At 52.7% G+C, this 21263-nt stretch overlaps 1 protein-coding gene across 1 annotated transcript in view; it reads left to right on the top strand.

Moving 5' to 3' along the window:
- Positions 1-21263, top strand: part of ASTN1 (astrotactin 1) — a 45416-nt gene that overhangs the window by 18471 nt on the left and 5682 nt on the right. The window contains exons 2-14 of the mRNA XM_041420076.1: positions 1331-1518; positions 4783-5176; positions 5942-6088; positions 6536-6643; positions 7672-7821; positions 8858-9025; positions 9228-9312; positions 16258-16332; positions 16788-16925; positions 17243-17393; positions 18079-18245; positions 18422-18616; positions 18887-19014. Of these exons, the coding sequence (XP_041276010.1) occupies positions 1331-1518; positions 4783-5176; positions 5942-6088; positions 6536-6643; positions 7672-7821; positions 8858-9025; positions 9228-9312; positions 16258-16332; positions 16788-16925; positions 17243-17393; positions 18079-18245; positions 18422-18616; positions 18887-19014 (2094 nt within the window). The remainder of the gene's footprint in view (positions 1-1330; positions 1519-4782; positions 5177-5941; positions 6089-6535; positions 6644-7671; positions 7822-8857; positions 9026-9227; positions 9313-16257; positions 16333-16787; positions 16926-17242; positions 17394-18078; positions 18246-18421; positions 18617-18886; positions 19015-21263) is intronic.

The raw sequence follows: 21263 nt of genomic DNA, 5'->3' as shown, positions 1-21263 counted from the left end.
GGACACTCCAAGTGCCCTGATCACCGCCAGAAGCACGGCCCGTGCTGAGCACCAGCACTCTGCCAGCTCACTCGCCGTGGCTAATGTTTCTTTTGATTAATCAAATCAGTTTGGGAGGATGAACCTGGTTCCCAATGCAGATTCTGCCCCCCTCCCCACCTCCCCTGGCAGCCAGCTCACTTAAGGCAGCCTAATGAAATTAATTAACAGCAAATTTAAGATGTTGTTTTTCAGCGCTGTAATTGAATTCCAGTTTTCATTTGAAGGCAGCATGAAACAAGCAAAATAAAGATGATAATTTGCAAAGTGAGACGGGCGCCTTCCCACTGCCATCAATGGGGCAGGTACAGGAGAGAAAGCTGTGCCTCAGTGGGAACCTGATCGTGTTTTTTCTGGTCATCCCGACAAAATCTGCTATTTTCACAAAAAATAGCTAACAGGCAAATGGCAGGCTTGAGCTGATGGCTGAGATCGAGGTGGTGTGAGATGGTGATCAAGCTGATCTGGTCTGAGGGGGCCACAGTGGTTGAAACAGTGCCCATCTCTCCTAGGGAGAGGTGCTGGTGTTACCCTGTCTTTGGCTGAGACCCAGCTCTAGGATGTCCCTGAAATTTTGGAGTTAGCCAGGTGAATTAGGTTTGATTTGGCATTTAGTGTCCTGGAGCATGTGTCGTGTCCCTGCCCTCAGCTGCTCTTCCTGCCTGAGTGTCCTCTACTTCCATGACAGCCCAGCTTTGTCCATCTGTCTCACTGCCCCAAACTCTGGAATTAAAAGTACTTAGGGAAAATAGGGTTACTTGGGCAGAAGCTGCAGGTACCTCTGCAGGTTTCTGGGCTGAGTCCTGTAGAAAATGTTTGAAAACTGAAAACCTCTGAAATCACAGCCAGGTTCACATTTCACTGCTCACGAAGGATGGTAAATATTTTGTCTGCAATAATTTGTGGTGTGGTCCCAGTGATGCCATGATGCTGCTGAAAAGTTGTCCTGTATCCTGAGTTCCCAATGTCTGAAGCGGTGTGGGTGAAACCTGCCCAAACTAGAGCTGGAAGGAGACTGCTGGGTTACTGCTGTCACTAAGTGCTGTCTCCCTGCACCACGGCTGGAGTTTTGGAGAGGCCCACATATCTCTGGATTATACCCAGAGATAGGGCTTTACTCCCCTTAGCCCTTCAGGTTTGTGATTTATGTAGGGGCATGCACGGTGCTGGCAGGAGCTGACTGGAGGGCGTGCATCCTTTGGTCCCTCCAGACATTTTTTTGGGAAGCGGTGAACGTCTCCCATGAACCCTCTGCTCCACACCTCCCCCTTGACCGGCTTTGCTCTTGCAGAGATCTCAGGCAACACGGATGACATCCCGCTGGTGCGCTGGCGGCAGCAGTGGCTGGAGAACGGCACCTTGCTCTTCCACATCCACCACCAAGACGGGGCCCCCAACCTGCCCGGCTTCGACCCCACAGAGGAGCCGCAGACCGAGTCGGCAGAGGAGGAGCTGAGGATCCTCCACATCTCTGTCATGGTATGTGACGGCGAGGCAGCCCCTGTTTAGCTGTGCAGAAGCCTGTAGAAAATACAGTGGCTTTTGAAAAGCCATTTATTTCCCCATCTGTCTCCAGCTGCCCTAGGGTGGGGAGCTGTGCTCACCTTTGGGGTGGTCCCGATGCCCTGGGCACCCCTCTGAGTGGTGAGTGCTGAGTGCCTTCACAGGCTGCTTCAAAGCTCTCCCTTGGTTCACTTTGAAAATACGTTTGTGGGGTGCCTTTGTCCCCGGGGGCTCTGTGCTTTGAAGGTCTCCACCACGTTAACCCGGGGTTAATTCCCACTGACTCCTCAGGAGCCCTTTGCCCGGCGCATGGCACCTGCTGCCCTCTGCCCTGATGCACGGCGGGTGTCACAGTGCCACCAGGCACTGTCACCACTGCTTTTATCAGCGTGGCAGCCCCGTGGCCGTGGTTTCATGTGCCGAGGTCGCACAGCAACACTCCACCCAGCTACACAGAGAGAAGGTTTTAAAAGCAGAGAAAGGAGAGATCTGTAGGTTTGGGGGAGATCTGTGGTGCGTTTGTTGGTTGTTTGTTTGGTTTATTTTTCTGTTGTGATGGAAAAAAACTTGAAGAATCCTACAATTTTTGTGCCACTGGAAGATAATTATCCAGAGACAATGTGTTGCAGAGGCTGCAAACAGGCTCTTCAGTGGTGTCTACCCTAATAAGAGCTTCAATTGCTCTTCCAGATTGCAGCCCCAGGGCAGGCTTCTCCTCCATCATTTGTGCTTGATTAGTCTGAGGGAAAAAAAATTGTTTGCAAAGCCACTCCCAAAAACATCTTGCACCATTATCTCAATTTTACTGTCTGTTCCCAGCTGCTCCTAAGAGGGTACATCACCTCTTGAGATGCTGGTCCTGCTGTGGTCTTGATCTTCTTGGGCACTGCTGTATGCCAAGATCAAGGCACAAGTGCCTGGATGGAGGTTTGTTACTGAGCTGATGAAAAGGATGTCTGCAACTCATCGCTGTCATACCAAAATGTGCAAATGCAGATTGAGTCCTCCTCTGCCCTTTTTCCCCATCACTCTCAGCTCTGCTCCGACAGCATCCTTACTTCCTGACAAATAGAGCTTGGCTTTTGTGCCAGGAGTCAGGATCACGTGGCGTTTTCAAGGCTGATTTTCCTTCTTTGCTGTGTGGTTGCCAAGGGAAGACATGTGAGCGAGGGATTGTATCCATCGTGACCAAGGTCTGCTCGTGGACCAGGTGAGGAGCACTCCCGCACCCATCCCGTGCAGGGCTCCTCTCCCAGCCATCACATGGATGCTGAACTGGGGGGAATAAAGCAGAATGGGATTTCAGTGCTCCTGTGAGGGAAAAAGGGGCTATGAGGTGGTGGTCTGACCCTCTCCAGTAGGTAGTAGGTAGGGGAGACTTCAGTTCTGGCTTTCATCCTCCTCTCAGAGCCTCTTGAAATCTCAAGAGTCCACATACTGCTTTTCTCAGGGATAATTTGAGCTCTCAGACTATTGGGACAGAAGAAGCTCATTTTCAATGAAATGACAAGTCTCTTTTGTGAACCCACAGCCACTGCCTGAAAAAAATAGGCGTCCACCAGATTTGAGCTCCAGCTTGGTCTCTCCTGTTCACCAGCAGAGGCGTATGGCAGAGCTTGCTGATGTTTGGGAGATTTAATGTGCCTATAGAGGGTGAAGGAAAGCCAGGAATGCCCTGGAATTCCTCCTACCCGCTTGTCAGGCCACCTGCAGGTGGACTTTCTCTAGGGTGATGGAGAGCCATTACAGAGGAGACCATCTCTGGTGAGGATGGGGATAATCCCCACTCATTTATGGATCGTGGGAACTCATAGGGATTGGAGCATGATACAGAATTAGGCTTCCACTTTGCCATTAAAAATTCTGCATGACTATGCCAGGCACTTTATACAAAGGCATGTAGTGATGAATTAGACTGATGCAGAGAATAGATATTGGGAAGAAATTCTTCCCTGCGAGGGTGCTGAGGCCCTGGCACAGGTTGCCTGGAGAAGCTGTGGCTTCCCCATCCCTGGAAGTGTTCAAGGCAAGGTTGGACAGGGCTTGTCCCTACTTTTGGCAAGGGCATTGGAATGAGGTGAATTTAAGGTCCCTACCAATCACAACCATTGTAGGATTATGTGGTTTTTGTGATTCAGGGTCAGTTTTCAGCCCCAGCAGTATTTTCTGACTTCCTGGCTGTAGGCTCCCTGGCCAGAAAGATGCCAGCCAGCTCCCTGACTTCTGCAGGACTGCTGGTCTTCTGAATCACTGTGTTTGTTTTCTCTTTCTTTCTTTTTTTTTTTTTTCTGTTTTTTTTTTCTTATTTGTTTGTTTTGGTTTTGTTTTTAAAGAAAGTTGGGAAGGAGGCTGGGGTGATGCATCACAGCTCCATTATTCTGGAAATGAAAGGGGGTTAAACTGTAATGGCCATTAAACTTCCTTCTCCAGCTGCCTCTCCTGCTTCTCATTCAGTAATTCCCTTAATGTTTTATCCTAATGGAGCGGATTATTACTATTATTTTATTTTCTCAAGATCACCTGTTGCATAAGAAAAGAGGAGGGAGACCAGAGCTGTGGATGGACTCGGAGCTCTTAACTGGCTCCTCATGCTTTTTCTTGTTATTATTGTTAATATTCTTGGCAGATTGTGCATAAAGGGACAGTTTGGGGCTTTCATCTCACCGCACACTATCCGTGTACAGTGACGTCTTGCAGGAGGGTGATCGAGGGTGATCTTGGGGACGGTGGCAGGATGGCCAGGTGCAGTTTTGGGGTCCATTCCTGTGGGACAGGAGCTTTTCCAGCCTCTTTCCCCAAACATGTTCCCCAAACAGCACTTCAGTCATCTGCCTGTCTCAAGCCTTGATCTCTTTTAATCTGTGCTGCAATTGCTGCCGGATACCCTGGGAAAATCTCCCAAGATTGAGAGTGACAGCATTGAAACCGGTTGGAAATGGGTCAGAAAAAGTTGCCCTTAGGAGCATTTGCCTGGAATAAAGCTGATCTCTGTTTTCAAAAGCAGGAGAGTGAAACAAAACATGCTTTGCTTTAAATGCTGCTTTTTCATGCCTCGGTGGCGACTTCAAAACTGGTCCAGCCCAAGGCAGGCTCCAGGCCAGCACTGGGTGCTCCAGGTGCCAGCAGACTCTTGGTGATCGGGCTCCCCTTTCCACCCTGGAGCACCCCTGGGGTGTCTGTGTCCCAGGGGATGGCGGATGCCAGCCCCTGGCTGATCCCTGCTCGCGCCTGTGCCCGCAGGGAGGGATGATCGCCCTGCTGCTCTCCATCCTCTGCCTGGTGATGATCCTCTACACGCGCCGGCGGTGGTGCAAGCGGCGCCGCGTGCCGCAGCCCCAGAAGAGCGCCAGCGCCGAGGCGGCCAACGAGATCCACTACATCCCGTCGGTGCTGATCGGGGGCCACGGGCGGGAGAGCCTGCGCAACGCCCGCGTGCAGGGCCACAACTCCAGCGGCACGCTCAGCATCCGCGAGACGCCCATCCTGGACGGCTACGAGTACGACATCACCGACCTGCGGCACCACCTCCAGCGCGAGTGCATGAACGGCGGCGAGGACTTCGCCAGCCAGGTCACCCGCACCCTCGACTCGCTGCAGGGCTGCAATGAGAAGGCCAGCATGGACCTCACACCAGGTGGGCTTGGGCTGAGATGGGTCCTTTCCGGCTTGTCTTCTCTCCACAGTTCCATACAGGTGTTTTCCCCGGAGCATTTTCCCTGTTTCTCTGGGTTTTCGTTGGGTGTGAGATGTTGGTGGTCCCCTGAAGGCACTCCCGTTGCTGGGAGACCTTTCAGCCTGTGGAGAGCAGTCCCTGCTGAGTGGGACCTGGCTGGGACAATGCAGCTTTGTGATTCCCATGGCCTGACTGAGAACCAGAATGGGGTTCCCTCCATGCCATCCCGTTGTGACCCCTAAACTTCCCTTTGTGTCCCCAGATTTCTGGTGTCTTCTTCAGGTGAGGTTTTAGTAGCTAATTTTTACTTGCCGTCAGTATGGTTCAGAGTTAATGCTGCCTTCTGATCACCAGCAGGGATTCTTTGAGGCTTATCACAAACCTGTTCTTTGGTCATATCACTAACTGAGCCATCCAACTAGAGCCTTCCCAGATAATTTGGGAAGATCATGGTGTGGTGCCTGAAGCTCTCCTGCATATGAAGAAGTGCCTTGAGAGTCTGAGTGTTAAATCTCAGCTTTTGGCTACTTTGGTGGAGGTGCCAATCCTCTTCAGGATCTGAGCTGCTCATTAGTGTGCACTGAGGGCAGCTCAGCTCATTAGCTTCAGCACCTTGATCACCTCAGGATGATCTGGAGATGGATCCGAGGAAACCTTTCTCTCACCTCCCCCCCTTTTAAAAGTCTTCATCCATGAAATATTTTGCCTTCATTTCTTCCTGCTCAGGGAGCGATAACGCCAAGCTGTCCCTGATGAACAAGTACAAGGACAACATCATTGCCACCAGCCCCGTGGACTCGAACCACCAGCAGGCCACGCTGCTGTCCCACACCTCCAGCAGCCAGCGCAAGCGCATCAACAACAAAGCGCGAGGTAGGGCGCTCCCTGGGGTGGGTGGGGCGCCTCGGGCTTCCACCCACCCACATTCCAGCCACCCGCCCTCTCCTGGCATGGAGAAATAGGACCAGAGCGTGGAGAGAGCATGGGAAAGAGGGTTTGGATGGGGAGAAACAGAAAATGTGGTGCCTGCAAGGATGCAAGCAATGTTGGGCTGGCTGGTTACGAAGATGCAGGTGGTGTTTGTCCCAGTAAATACTACAGGATACCGGCACAGCCGTGGGAAAAGTTGCAAGGTAACCCGTGGCGGGGGGGTCTGGCTGTGTGTGCTGGGAAGGGGAGCAGATGCTTTCCCTGCTGCACCTGGCAGATGGAGCTTCTGGTCTGTAGTGCAAGGCTTTCCCTGAAGGGTGGTGTAGGATGCCAAGGTTTGGGGTGGCACGGTGCCAACCCCTCCATGACTACACTCAGTGTCCCCTGCAGCTGGCTCGGCATTTCTCAACCCCGAGGGGGACTCGGGGACAGAGGCAGACACCGATCCCCAGCTGACCTTCTACACGGACCCCTCACGGAGCCGGAGGCGCAGCAGAGGTGGGTGGCGAGCCGTCCCTCTTGCCTTATTTGCCGTTACTTCTCTGGCTTTGGAGGCTTTGCATTGGCAAGAAGATGGAAACCCGAGTGCAATCCCAGCTGCCGCAGGCAGGCACCTGCCCCTGCTTCGCAGCAGGCTGCTGCTGCTCTCCGGTGGAGCTTCTCAGCAGAGGATGAAATGCATTCTGATGTTTTGCTGGAGGCTCCTGCCGGGCACTGGTGTATATTAATGAGGAACACGCTTCAAAGGCTGGCCCGTGCGTTCCCGTGCTGCTGCTCAGCACCGTGCATGTACCAGCTGAGTGTGCACCACAGGATGGGAACAGCCTCAGTCCCAGGCAGGAGTCCTGCTCCCTTGCCCTGCTCTGTCCCTCTGGGAGGTTTCCTCTTCCCAAGAGGAAAGTTAGTGTCTGTTTTCCCTCGTTGAGTCTTGTTTGCTGGATGATGCCTTGTTTTTCTGGGAGTGGCAAGACTGGGAGCCATCTCCTTCAGCTGATGCTGGAGGGCTCATTCAGGCTTTGTCTCCAGACAGTTTGTTTTCTGCTCAGCTTCTTCAGCTGAAAGATTAAAAGTCAAAGACCTGCATGCTCTGAGCAGTTAGGGCTCTCTATTGCTTTTTCAAGAGCATCAATGAGCCTGTTGTCATGACAAAATTAACCCAAGTGAAGTGCCAAGAAGGAGTGGGGAAAACCAGGATACTGCATTTACCTTTTTTCCTAATATTGCTGCTCTGCTTTAAAGCTCTGCTGCTGTAAAGTTCTCAGCATGCTGCAGTGCAGGGTGTGGGAGAGCCAGGGCTCTGGGATATCAGGAAGATCTTGGTCACAGCGGGAGAGAGGGATGGAGGGTCCCATGGCAAAGGCTGCTTCATGTTCTTCAAAGTCCAAAGGGATTCCATTTGATTTGATTGATGCTGGATTTCCAGGGGGCTGGGCAGGGTCTCTGCATCCTGAGGTCCCCTGGCTGTGCCTGAAGATCTTCCTGGGTGCTGCAGGTGTCAGGGTTGACTGTGCTCCTGTGTTTTGCAGTGGGGTCCCCCCGAAGCCCTGTGAACAAGACCACGCTGACCCTGATCAGTGTGACGAGCTGTGTCATCAGCCTGGTGTGCTCTTCCCACATGAACTGCCCCCTTGTCGTCAAGATCACCCTCCACGTCCCTGAGCACCTGATTGCTGATGGTGAGCACCCCGTGGCCTTACCCATTCCTTCCTGTCCCCTCTGTGAGGATTGATGGAGGAGAGGGGGAATGACGGACAGGGTGGGTGCGAGACAGGAGGGACAGCTGTGGATGGAGGGCACCAGTGTGGGGCAGAGGGAATGGGCATGGGATGGAGGGTGTGAGCACAGGACAGGAGGGATGGGTGGAAGAAAGAGGGGATGGAGGGGAAGAGTCCATGACAGAGGGGACTGGTGTGGGATGGAGGGTACCATGTTGGGAGCAAGGGATGGAGGGGATAGGCACAGGACAGAAGAGACAGACACAGGGTGGTGATGGCTGTTGTGGGACACAGGGCTTGCTGCAGGATGGAGGCGATGGGCACAATGCCAAGATTATTGTGGGTTGGAGGGGGATGGATATGGGATTAAATGGACCATGATGGGATGAAGGACATGGTGGGACAGAGGGATCAAACCTCAGTGTGGGACCAAGGGGAGCTGGGAGCAAGGGATGGAGGGGATAGGCACAGGACAGAAGAGACAGACACAGGGTGGTGATGGCTGTTGTGGGACACAGGGCTTGCTGCAGGATGGAGGTGATGGGCATAGGGCCAAGGAGATTATTGTGGGTTGGAGGGTAATGGATATGGGATTAAATGGACTGTGATGGGATGAAGGACATGGTAGGACAGGGGGATCAGACCTCAGTGTGGGACCAAGGGGAGGGGTGTGGGTTGGAGATGGCTGCTGTGGGGCAGAGGGGAAAGGGACAGGATGGAAGGAGCTGTCATGGGATAGAGAAGACAGGTATGGAATGGAGGGGGTTGTCATACGGCAGACAGGATGGACACAGGACAGAGCATTCCTTGTGGCACTGGGGGAACTGTCGTGGGACAGAGGGTGCTTTCTCAGGATGGAGTGAAGGGCAGGGGAGGGAGGGATCCATCACAGGATGGGGGACAAACATCACGGGATGGATGGGATGCGGGGAACCACCGTGGGATGGAGGGTGCAGCAGCAGGTTGCTGTCACTGACTCGCCTTGTCTCGGTGGCAGGAAGCCGGTTCATCCTGCTGGAGGGGAGCCAGCTGGATGCCAGTGACTGGCTGAACCCAGCACAGGTCGTCCTCTTCTCCCAGCAAAACTCCAGTGGGCCCTGGGCCCTGGACCTCTGTGCCCGGCGCCTTCTGGACCCCTGTGAGCACCAGTGTGACCCCGAGACTGGTGAGTGTTCCTGAGGGTGGGGTGGGCTTGTGAGCTCACCTCTGCCTCCTCAGCCTGGCTGTGGTGGGAAGGTGCTTCCTCACCTTCTTCCTGGGCAGTAGGGAGCTGCTGGGTGTCCTGGTGTGGCTGCAGGCTGCACCTGGCAGGGAAGCACATGGAAAGCCTTTGTTCTCCCATGTCCCTGATGTCCCTGTCTCCACAGGGGAATGTCTCTGCTATGAAGGGTACATGAAGGACCCCGTGCACAAGCACCTCTGCATCCGGAACGAGTGGGGAACGAACCAGGGGTGAGTGCCCAGGCTTGGAGTGTCCTCACACGAGCTGCTGGGCTTCCACAGATCCTCACCACAGCTGTGGTGACTTCTTGGATGGCAGGGTTAGAGGCACCTCAGTGAATTGTAAGGTCAGCACACGGCTGGGCTCTGCAGCAGGTCTGCTGGAGGCGAGGATTTCTGTTCTTTAAAACAATCAGGAATGATCTACAAGAGGCCATTGTCACGTTTCAGAGTAAACACCCCCTGGAGAAGATCGAGGCTGTTCCTCCCACCCTTGTGTGCACTATCTTGGGCATCCTGCCCCTTGTGGGGCTTTGGTTTTGGGTGTATGAGGCATCAGAGGAGGGCTGAGGTAGGGCTGAGGTCCCCATTGAAAACTGGAAAAATTAAATGCTTTGATACTGTGGCTGAGGGAAGAGAGGAGTCACCATCTGCTCCAAGCTTTACACACCTGGAGGTGGTAAAGGAAATTTTTCTGATGTTTCAGCACCAATTCGGTGGTGGATTCCAAAAGTTCCCATCTCTCTGTGACCCTCAAGGGGATGCTCCATCTGTCCCTCAACACCTGTGGGTCTGTGACGTGCAGCTGGGGCCTCCCAGGAGTGGCTGGAGGTGGTGTGCAGAAAGCCAAACATCCCCAGATTCAGAGGTCCCACGTGCATCAGCACCAAACCCTTTTTTACCCCCCCTTATCTCATTACATGGCAGCTGAATCCGTGCTGTCCCTGCACGTGTCAGGATGCCCTCTCTGAAGTGATTAGTCTTCACAGTGGGAAGAGAGAAATCATCAAAGGCTGGGCTTGGCGTCCCCCCTGCCGTGTCGCTGCGCTGGGGGCTGTCGGTGCCAGCACTGCCCCGCTGCGTCCCTTTGAACAGGGGCCCTGGGGAGAGCACTGCTGCTCCATCTCCAGCCCCCTCTCTAGTTTTTATCATTTTTAAGGCAGTTTAACAGCTGAAGGCAGCGTGGAGCACCGGCTGTGTCAGACAAGCTGCTGCTGTGGGTGAGCCAGGGCGATGGCCCCGCGCTGGGGATGTGCTCTGGGCTGTGCTGGTGGTCCCCAAACCTCTGCTGGGGTGGGACAATGCAGCTCCTTGTCCTGCCTGTCCCCAGGGGCCAAGAGGAATGTCCCCAGCTCCTCTGTGCCATCTCATAAGAGGCATTGAGTGGTGGGCTGGGGTGTGTGGGGGGTTTTTCCCCTGCCTCTTTTGGGAGGTGCTGTGTTTAGGAGTGTCTCACAGTGGGCTGGAAAGAGCCCACAGCCACCCGTGGCCACATATGGTTTTGTGCCAGCCTCTGCCTCCATCTGAGCAGTGTGTAGAGCTCAACACCTTGCAAAAAGCAAATTGGCAAATAACTTTGTCCATCGAGTCTACTAATAAAAGAGGATAAGTGCTATGGAGAAACATTTGCTTCCTGAGCCTCTGCTTTTCCTTTGCCCCTGAGTGTGGGTCTGCAGATTCACACTTTTCTTCCATGCACACTGCTCTTCTCCAGCTTTTTCCTGATTTAGCTGCTTCACTTTCTGAAGGCAAAGTGGAGAAAAAGATGCTGCTTTCAGGTAGACTGGGAAAAAAAAAATAGATGTAACAAGCAGGAGCAGAGCCAAGGGCAAGAAAGACCAATACATTCCTAAAGCCCGGACCTGTTTGCATCTCCTGACCCAGCTTGGGTCTCAGCAATGCCCACCTGAAAGGTGCTCAGGACCTCCCCTGTTCCTCTGGGGGATTTGGGGCTGCTTTTTTAGACCTATCTCCAGCCTCAGGCTCCCACAGGAGCCTTTTCTCTGCCTTTTCTCCTGCAACAGGATTCCTACCTGGCTACGGTACATCTTGTCTTGTGTTTCTTCTTCTATACCAGAGTTGGCTATGACTAAATATGTGCAGCATTTCCAAAATATTTTTCTGTTTGAGGCAGAGAAACCTGGCAGTTCTCTTTTTCCCCAAGGTGCCACACAGCCCTAGACCACGGTGGGGCTGTCAGAGTCCTTCTGTCCTGCTCTGGGCTCTCGAGAAGGTTCCAATGCTGCAGCTGTCACCATCCTCAGAAAACTCTCTCAAGCCTCTTGAAACTGGGGTCATTTTGTGTTTCTTCACTGAACTTGTCAGATTCTTGTTTCATAAAATGGTAGCAGCTGAAACCACACTTGACCATCCCTACCTGCAACTTCCACTATTTTTAGGGGCTCCTGAAAGCATGTTCACATTAAGCATTGTGATGCCAAGGGCAGCTTGGTGTTTAATGGGAGTGGTTTTCCTTTTCTGCTGTCTGTTCCTGATGTCCAGGTGCTGCTTAGTGCAGCTCTGCCGGGGAGGGCTTGTGATGGTGGAGGTCCTTTTGCATGAACCTTTGGCCTCCACAAGGTCATGACAGTGATGAAGTCTCCTTAGTCTGGGAAAACCATCTTGTCAGAGCCTGTTTACCTGAATAACTTGTAGCTGTAATCTGGTATTTATGTTTTTTGGGGTAGAGGTTGAGAGCTGTTCTGTCTTTTCTTGGGCTCATCAGCTCACTCCCAGTTCTAGGCTCACCTGAAAGAGATGCCTGCAAATATTCTGCTCTCTCCCCATCTCAAGGTGAGATCAGCTGTGCCTGAAACATTTCTGACTGCTGTTTGTCCAACATGCTCTGAACCCTCCAATATTGAAGTGATGTTCTGCTGCCACGGGTCAGTCCCCAGAGAAACCACGCTGGTGCTTGGTCAACAAAGCAGGATTTGTCAAATCCCTTGGCAAACTTGGGAGTGATGTGTTCTGCACCTGACCTCTTCTGTTTTCCCTGGGTGGCCTTTTTATCTGAAAACTCATTTCAAGCCTTTGTTTTAGATAGTTTTGCCGCTGGTTTGTTTTTATTTACAGTGATGACAAGTTGACTCGGTGTCTGCTCACTCAGTAGCATCTAATTTTGCTCATGAAGGCGAGCTCATCTTTGTACTTCATTGGTGATGGCAGTGAGAAGCTTTTTGTGTTGTGTGTATTTTGGGTACCAGACTGAGATCCACGCCTCCACACTGCATCTTTTACCCAACGTGTCCAGACCCTAAATCTTCAGTTTTTTCAAAAACTCAGATCTTTTTGATCAATAAATTTTTTTACCTTCTTTTTTTTTTTTTTTTTTTTTTTTTTTTTTTTTGGTGTGTGTGTGTGCTGCTCTTCGCCTGTTTTAAACAAATCTGTCTGGTGCTGTTTGTGTGCTCAGTCTGTCTCCCTGCTTTGATATGCATTGTTAATTAGCTGCTTTTCGACTCTTACTCTAATGTTCCCTGAGTAGGATGCAGTTTCTAGCAATCTTACCAGCCAAGCTTCATCTTTAGCTTCATCTTTGCTCATCAGACCAAGTTTCTGCCATTCTTTTTGTGGTATAACTTGGCCAAAAATCAAATCAGCGCATTCTGTCTTTACTTAATAAACTGTTACCGGCCTGCATTTGTACTTTTTCATCCCTGCTCTTAGATCCATCGTGTCTTTCCCCTCCCCATGGTGCACTTTTCAGCCTCCCCCTTCGAGATTTAAGGTGCTCTGCATTTGAGGAGTCTTTTTCAATGTCCTCTTTCAACTTGTGATGAGCTTCACCGTGGCCTGGGGAGGTTTTAAGGCAGTTTAAGGTGATATGGTGAACATGCCAGGCTGGGTGCTCTCATCCTGCTGTAACTGTTGGGAAGCTGTCCCACCCCAGTCTTGCTGCCCCACCCGCAGCCTTGTAGATGTTTTTTTTCCAGCACAGGACCCGAATTAGTGCTCACCCAGCTCCCCTCCCCATCCCTCCTCTTCTGCAAACAGATATCCCCATCCTGGCAGTGCACCTGCTCCTCTTATCCCATCCCCATCCCACAGAAGAGCGAGGGACACACTGGAGTGACAAATACAGCACTTTTCCTGCTGAAAGTCTTTATTTTTCTCTCTTCTTTTTCACCCCGCACCCCTTTTTCTATATTTTTTTCCCCCCCTTGCCTCTCTCCATCCCCTGCTGTGTGCCTGTGCTTTGCAAGCTGAAGGACAGCCTGATAAAAATCTCCTGGTTCTTTCAGATGGGGTGGGCTGGGAAGGGGAGAGGCGTGGGCAGCTGAAACCCGAGCGGAGCTGCTGCACAGCAGAGTGAAGGTGGGGAGGAGCTGCCATGGGCATTGCCACTGGAGATGGCACTGGATGCTCAGGTGGCACCTGCTCTGCCATCAGGGCCTTCAGGGGTCCCCACGCTGGGGTTCTGGGGTGCAGGTGCTATGGGGATGCTCTGGTCTGTTCATCCTTGTGCCGTGCACTGGTTGGAAAGCCTGAAAAGCACAGCAGGTCAGGGCACCAGAGGGGAAGCCACCTATTCCAGCGTGCACCAGCCAACCACTTTCTCCTCCAGTGACGTTTCAGTCACACTCCCCTGCAGCAACTTCTTGTGCCTTCTGCAGAGCCCCTCTCCTGCAGCCCCTCCAGCCTCTTGCCAGCTCTCCTCAAACCAGCTGCTCCAGGTTAGCTCATGGTGGTCACATCCTGCCAGCTCTGGGCTTATTCCTCATCCCACCATCTTGTCTGGAAGAGTTTTGCAGGCACTGGGGACAAGCTGGAGCACAGTTCTTGATGCTAGCAGTCGGTCTGGCCTCCTCCCTGGGGGCTGCAATTTGAGCATGGCCAGGGCCCTGTTGGGCTGGTTCAAAGCATTGCCAGCAGTGCCAGGTTTGGAGGGCTTAGCAGGTGTTTTGTGAGCTTCCACTCAAGCCCAGATGTGGAGCAAAGCGTCCAGATAATGGTCCATCTAGAAAAGCTGAGAGGCTTAAGATTATCCTGGGGATGCACTGGCAGCACTTTGGCCTTAGGAACTTGCTGGCTGAGTGTGGGGAATTTGCTGGTTCTCAGGTGCCCTGGTAATTCCCCATTTTGTTGTTTCAGGTGCCTACCTGAGTGCCAAGGCTTGCAAGAAGCTGAGAGCTGTCTTTTCTGGCCCATTTAATCCAGCCTGATCAGCTGCAGAGCTGCTGATCATTCCCACTTCTCTTTGTGACCTCTGAAGGCCATGCAACCCTGACTCTCCCTTGCCATGTAGGGATGTAGCTAAAGGCTGAACATTGCATTTAAGGGGCTTTTTTTGACCCCAAGCAAGGGAAAAGTGTGGCAGGCTGAGGAGATGCCACACATCTCCTTTCCTGGAGCACAGAAACTTTTTCCCTGGATCAAAGGCATTGTCACTTTTTACAAGGGCATGTAGCATTAAGACCAGGGTAATGGGTTCAAACTGACAGAGGGCAGGTTTGATTAGATATTAGGATGAAATTCTGAAATTCTTCACTAGGAGGGTGGGCAGGCCCTGGCACAAGTTGCCCAGAGAAGCTGTGGCAGCCCCATCCCTGGAAGTGTTCAAGGCCAGGCTGAATGGAGCTTGGAGCAGCCTGAAACAGTGGAAGAGGGGTAGAATGAGATTATCTTTAAAGTTGCTCTCAACCCTGCCTATTCTGGGACTCTATGATCACAGGAATTTTAGCCACATTTGGAAATTGCATCCTGGGTGGACACAACATGGCTTGGGTGCTGATTTCAATCTCCCAGCTGGGTCCAAATACACGGCTCCATGTCCTGGGTGTGTTGTCATCCATGGGCTCACACGTGTGCCACCAGGCAGAGGTCTGGCAGTCCCTGTGCATTTACAGCACCTGCCCCAGCGCTGAGCTCTGCTGCAAGCCAAGAGCAGCTCTCCACAGCCACTTTTCCACCTGAGCTGCTGAGGAACAATGCCTCGCTTCTATACAGCCTCTGCCTTTGTTCCCAGCCTGATGTGCTCCTCAGAAGCAAGAATAAAACCCATCTGCAGGAGCACTGGAAGCTGGGGGAGTGAAGCATTCAAGGTGTTGGCGAGACACAAGGAGCACATCTCTTTCTGGATGAGGCTGACCTCATTCAAGGCAATCCGATTGTGGGCTGAATGTAATCCCCAGCTCCCAGTTGACCGGACAGGAAAACAGCATTGTATCCCAGCAAAGGAATGCTGTAATCCTGCAGTCAGGATTTTTGTATTATTATTATTTTTGTCCTTGCTGAAATAACTTCAGATTAGAAATTAAACTGCTTGTGCAGGAGAGCTGTAATTGCCTCGAGAGAAAATCCCTGCGCTTGTCACCGGCACCTGACGCTCTTGACTCTGAATTTTAGCAGCAGTGATGCAGTGGGATGGAAAATCTCCTCTCCCCAGCTCTGAGCTCTTCCAAAGGGGATTTTGAGTTTTAGGGTTTTGGAGTTGGGTTCATGTTGCCTGATTCAAGGCTCACCATGACTGGGTCTCTTGTCTGCCTCACTCTGCAAGTGGTGGTCTGCCAGCAGGGCTGTGCTGCTGGGGGTTCATGTCCCAAAGGTGTTGTGGCCATGGGTGTCCCACTGAAAGGCACCACCCTCCAAATCTTAGTGGCTCATCACTCACCACCCTGTGCTATCTACAACCAGCTCTCCAGCCTCCTGCTTGGCTCCACGCTTCCACCTTGTCTTCCAGCCCACTTTGCAAAGCTCCCCCTCCTGGAATAGTGAAACACAAGGGTGGTAATAAGGCAGGTGCTGAAAATGGGGTCCCAGGCTTGATGTGCTGCCTGGCAAAAGCCTCAGAGAGAAAGGGTCCAGCTGTGGCTTGGTTTTCTTTTTGCAATTCAATAGCTGTGATACAAATCCCTGAAACAGAACCAGGCAGGTGGTACCAAACATGAAGGGATGTGAGGATGGCTGGAGTGCATCCAACCCCAAAATAACAGATACAACACGCCACTGGCCTATTGGCAGGGAGCTGGAACGAGAATCTGATGTTGTAGGGACCCCAAAATTAAGATCTTGGATCTGATGCTGTTTTATTGTGTTGTCCTGGCTATCCTCGGGGTCACCCTACCCTAGGACCCTCCTGCATGTGAGCTGAGGGCTGAGCAGGGGAAGCATTTTGGGCTGTGAGCAGCTGTGAGGACATGATGCTGGTGTGATGCTCCTGGGTTTCTTTTCCAGGCCCTGGCCGTACACCATCTTCCAGCGTGGCTTTGACTTGGTGCTGGGCGAGCAGCCTTCTGACAAGATTTTTCGGTAAGTGGTGAAGGCAACATGCTCAGCACATTTTGGGGCTTAAATACGACTCAGGGCATGCAGGTAGCCCAGCTGGCAGGGCTGAGCACAGCTATCCTGTGCCACCTCCTGGGGACATGTGAGCATGGCTGGGAAGATCCCCCTGCAGCTTCATGTGGGTGCTGGATACCCAGCAATCAGTTCCTCCTCTCTGTCTGTGGTGAGAGTGAATTTTAGTCTCTGGAGGATGGTTTCTATGGAAAATGGAAGTGCCTTTTTTTTTAAGTTACGTGCAATTTTTGGGAATCATTCGGTGTGTTTGGAGGAGCCACCCCATTTTACCCTGCCCACACCTTAGTTTGGGCTGACATCCTTGAAGGATGAGCAGGGAGGCTCAAGGGCTTGGATTTGGGTGGAGACAACCTTCCAGGGTCAGCTTTTCCCTCTGTGCCAGCCTTTGCTGCTCTCCCTGGCAGGTTCACCTACACCTTGGGGGAGGGCATGTGGCTGCCCCTGAGCAAGAGCTTCGTCATCCCACCAGCTGAGCTGGCCATCAACCCCTCAGCCAAGTGCAAGACTGACATGACGGTGATGGAGGATGCAGTGGAGGTCAGGTAGGTGCCATGGCAGGGTGAGGGAGCTCAGGAGGGGCTTCAGCAAACAGAGCTGGCATCCCCATCCCACGTTTTGCAGGTGGAGATTAGTACAACCATTCACCTGCCCCTCTTTAGTCCTGCAAAGCCAAGCCTTTGGCAGTATTCCTCCTCATCTCAGTACCTCCTGCATCCTTCTAAAGGCTTGGCTGCCATCCAGTTCACCGTCAGCCCGAGGAAAGCCTGAGCTCTGGAGAAACCCCCGCAGCAGCCACGGTCATGCACGCATCCACAACACCTTGTGGAAGCAGTGACACATCTCCTCTTCCTCCTGACAGGGAAGAGCTGATGACCTCGTCCTCCTTCGACAGCCTGGAGGTCCTTCTTGACTCCTTCGGCCCCGTCCGCGACTGCTCCCGGGACAACGGGGGCTGCAGCAAGAACTTCCGCTGCATCTCGGACCGCAAGCTGGACTCCACGGGCTGTGTGGTGCGTGACCCCGGGACCTGGGATCCCCCTTGGTGGGAGCGAGGAAGGGGAGGCCACAAAGGGAATTCTTCCTCCCTTACTGTCACTGCGGGGTGGATATTTTGAGGTTGATTTTGTAGCAGGAAGATGTTTTTGGGCTGGTATCTCCTCTGTTGCTGGGCACACACACACACACGAGGCAATAAGAGTCCATCTGTTGGTTGGCTCTGTGAGAGGCTCCAGATCACTCATGTGTGTGCCCTGTCACCACCACAGCTGCTCTGCCCCAAAACAGGGGTCTGTGGGGCTGGGGTGCCCTGCTGCAGTGTCACCAGACCTGGGCATTGGGGTGAAGAGGCTGTGAGTGTGGGGCAGAAAGTGGGTGTGGAAAGGGCAGCACCGCTTTGTCAGTCCCTGGAGCTGGGTTGCTGCAGAGTGGGGTTGATACTAGCACATTGCCTTGGTAGGGGATGGCTTGGGGGGCTCCCACTTCAGGGAATACACTCCTGAGGGCTGCAGAGAGGCTTTGGTGCAGGAGGAATACCTGCAGCTGTGGATGGTGCTGCTGTCCTTCCTGCAGCCCCTGAGGACTGCTCAGGCTGCAGTTTCTGGTGAAGAGCAACGCTGGAGCCCTGCCCTCCACCTCAGCCCCAGAGACAGACACCTTCCCATGGGTTTTCACCTCCTCCTTCTCCCACCCCACCAGTGCCCGACGGGACTGAGCCCCATGAAGGACGGCACAGGCTGCTATGACCGTCACGTCGGCGTGGACTGCTCCGACGGCTTCAACGGGGGCTGCGAGCAGCTGTGCCTGCAGCAGATGGTCCCCCTGCCCGAAGACCCCCTGCTCTACAACATCCTCATGTTCTGTGGGTGAGTGACCCATCGTCACCTCCCTGGCCACGGGGACACCCCCAAAGCGCTGCTGTCCATTGCTGCTGCCGCCCTGAGCTTGTCGGGTTGGGATGGAGGGGGTCCTCTTTGTTCTTGCGTCTGTCCCCGGTGCTGGGGGGCTGCAGCTGACAGCAGACCCCGTGCTGGCTCCCCAGGTGCATTGAGGACTACAAGCTGGGCGCGGATGGGCGCTCGTGCCAGCTGATCTCGGAGTCGTGCCCCGAGGCGGGGGACTGCGGCGAGCCCCGCGAGCTGCCCATGAACCAGACGCTCTTCGGGGAGCTCTTCTACGGCTACAACAACCACTCCAAGGAGGTGGCACCAGGGCAGGTGCTCAAAGGCACGTTCAGGTGAGTTGCAGACGTGGGGCGGGGACCCCAGCAGGGTCAGACCTCACCATTCTCTCCAAGAGGAAGGCGTGGGAAGGAGCCTGGGGCTGGACTGTAGCAGACTTCCTGGTCCATCCATGGATCTGACACTTTCCATCAAGAGTAGACATCTTTTTAATCTGTTCCTGGAGGAAAGGAGAAGTGCCAGGTGTTTTTTTGGGATGGGTCACTTGCTGGCAGTCATTTCTGCTGCCCTCCAGCCTTGCTCTTCTCTCTTCAATTAACTTCCAGGCAGAACAACTTTGCCCGGGGCCTGGAGCAGCAGCTGCCGGATGGGCTGGTGGTGGCCACAGTGCCCTTGGAGAACCAGTGCCAGGAGGAGCTCTCTGACCCCACGCCCGACCCTGAGTTCCTCACTGGTGAGTGAGTCCAGCTGGATCCACGTCTCTCCCACTGAGGCAGCTGTCAGCCTGTCCAGCTTCAGCACCCTTAGCTCCCACAGGATAGATCTGCTGAGGGATATATCTAGTCTGGCTTTAGCACCCAGTGCTCAGCTGCACATAAAGGAATCAGCAGCTGAGGGTTGGTTCCTTTTCCCAGTAAGAGGAAGGCATTAAAAATGAAGGAAAGGCAAAGGCTGTAAATTAATTGTGGAGTGTAAAAGCTCAAGCATCCGTCAAATATTTGGGGCATTTGCAAAAGGATTTTTTTTCTTTTTTTTTTTTTTTTTTTTTTTAAGGCAAAAGCTTTTCCAACTACCTTTGATTTTTTTTCTGATATAATGAAGCATTCAAAACCCAGAGCCAACAAACCTAAATGTTTTGGTTTGCCATACCAGAGCATCATGGGCCATGAGTGATAGGTTATCATGGGTTCCTAGACAGCCTTCAAGGATTTTCCTTTTTTCCAAGTTGCCAGTACTCATAAATAGCCTTCATTTTCCTTGGTATTTGTTGCTGTTTATGGGAATAAATCACTTGGGACTCCATTTTCTTCATGGTGGAAAAAAGCCATTCTTTATTCACATAACTCTTTTTTATACAGTTTTACAGATCTCGTGTAGGACTACAATTGGTCAGTAGTTTTCTTGCCAATTACTTTTATTGGTTAGTCCTGTATTGATTGGTCACTCAAACTCTTGGTGTCTATGTGCAGGGACAGTTGTTTAAGATACTTTTCATTTTTCTATCTAACAGTGTAAATCCAGTTTATACAGGTGCTAGTTGTTTTTTTAACCCAGGAATAGTTTGTTATGCTAACGAGCTGCTCACACCTGGATTGCTTTCACATGGGAACTTGCAAAGTGCTAGCTTGACAAGGCCAGCCACTGATTTCAGGAGAGCAGGTTTGATTTTATGAAGCCTTTCTCTATGATTTTTCTACCTTACTGCAACACTGTTGACTGAAATGGCTCTGACATTGAGGAGCTACTAATCACAGGATGTAAGGCTAGTAAGGTGTTTTTGTCTCATAGGAGACCTTGTGCATTCCCTTTGTCTGGCAGAGCTTCCAGGAGGATTTTGGGGAGCACCCATGGACTGTATCCAGGGTCTGGTGGATGCTGGTTGCCCTGACAGGGTGCATGGCTGTGAAGGTGCAGGCAGATTCAGCAGGGAGGAGGGTGCTGGTGGGTCTTGGGGGGCTGAGCTTCCCCCAGAGAGCTGAATGGGTGGGTCACTCTTGCTTCCCTAGGAATGCTCAACCCTGCCTGGAGGTGCTGGAGGACACCTGCCTCCCAAGGGGGCTCTGCTGCCTGTCACATGGCTACATGGATGTAAGGAAGGCACTGCCAGCACAGCCTCAGCATCACAGCAGTGTCAGTGGGACTGGGATTTCACTGGCAATTATGCTGGGGAGGTAAAAGCCAGTAAATGATCCTATTCATTTCCCACTGTCTGCTGGCTTTGTGGGCTGATTGAGGGAAAAAAAAAAGGGAAAAAAGGAAAAGTAGTAAAATATTCTCTGCTTGTCAGAAGCTTGGGTATCGCTGTGAATACACAGAGGCAGAGCTGCTGAGTAAGGAAGGGCTGTTTTTGCATAAACACTTCGCAGGGAAGAGAGCAAGGCTTTGAAGCTGTCGGCAGCAGCCAGCGCTGAAGAGAGAGGCGCTGAAGGCAAAGGATCTTATCCTGCTTATACTCTGTCTTCAGGTCTTCTTACAGAGGGGGGGATGCCCACTGTTGTCCTCCTGAACTCCTGCTGGGTGTCTGTTGGCAGCAGAGTTTGGCATGATGTGCTGGCTGTGCAGCACTGCTGCTGCGAGGGAGGAGGGGCCTGTCCCAGCATCCTGCTGTGGCACTCTGGGGGTGCTCTGGCCACCACATTCAGAGCCATGAGCACCCTTCAGTTCCCTTGCTGGGGCTTTGTCTGAGGCTCTGTGGCCTCTCTGTCCCTCTGCTCATAGAAGCTGAGCTGCCTTGTGCCTTGGGCAGGAGTAAGTGGCCGCCCAGCCCAGGTCTCCATGAATTCCTGGCTTCTGTAACTCACAGCTAAGTGGCTGAAGAACGGGATGTCTTTGAAGCAGAAGGACAAACCCCGGGTCCTCTTCAGCCCCAGCATTGCCATAATGTCCTGGGGGAACATTAGCATCAACAGGCAAGTGATTTCCCTGTCCATCTGCTGCCCACTCAGCTCAGTCCCAGCCCAAGGGGACCCAGGGCCTCTCGGC

Source organism: Onychostruthus taczanowskii, unplaced genomic scaffold, assembly GCF_017590055.1.
Source record: "Onychostruthus taczanowskii isolate IOZ18803 unplaced genomic scaffold, ASM1759005v1 scaffold63, whole genome shotgun sequence".
Taxonomy (NCBI): Eukaryota; Metazoa; Chordata; class Aves; order Passeriformes; family Passeridae; genus Onychostruthus; species Onychostruthus taczanowskii.
Note: the sequence above shows the minus strand (reverse complement) of the source record. Positions and strands in the feature narration are given on the sequence as shown.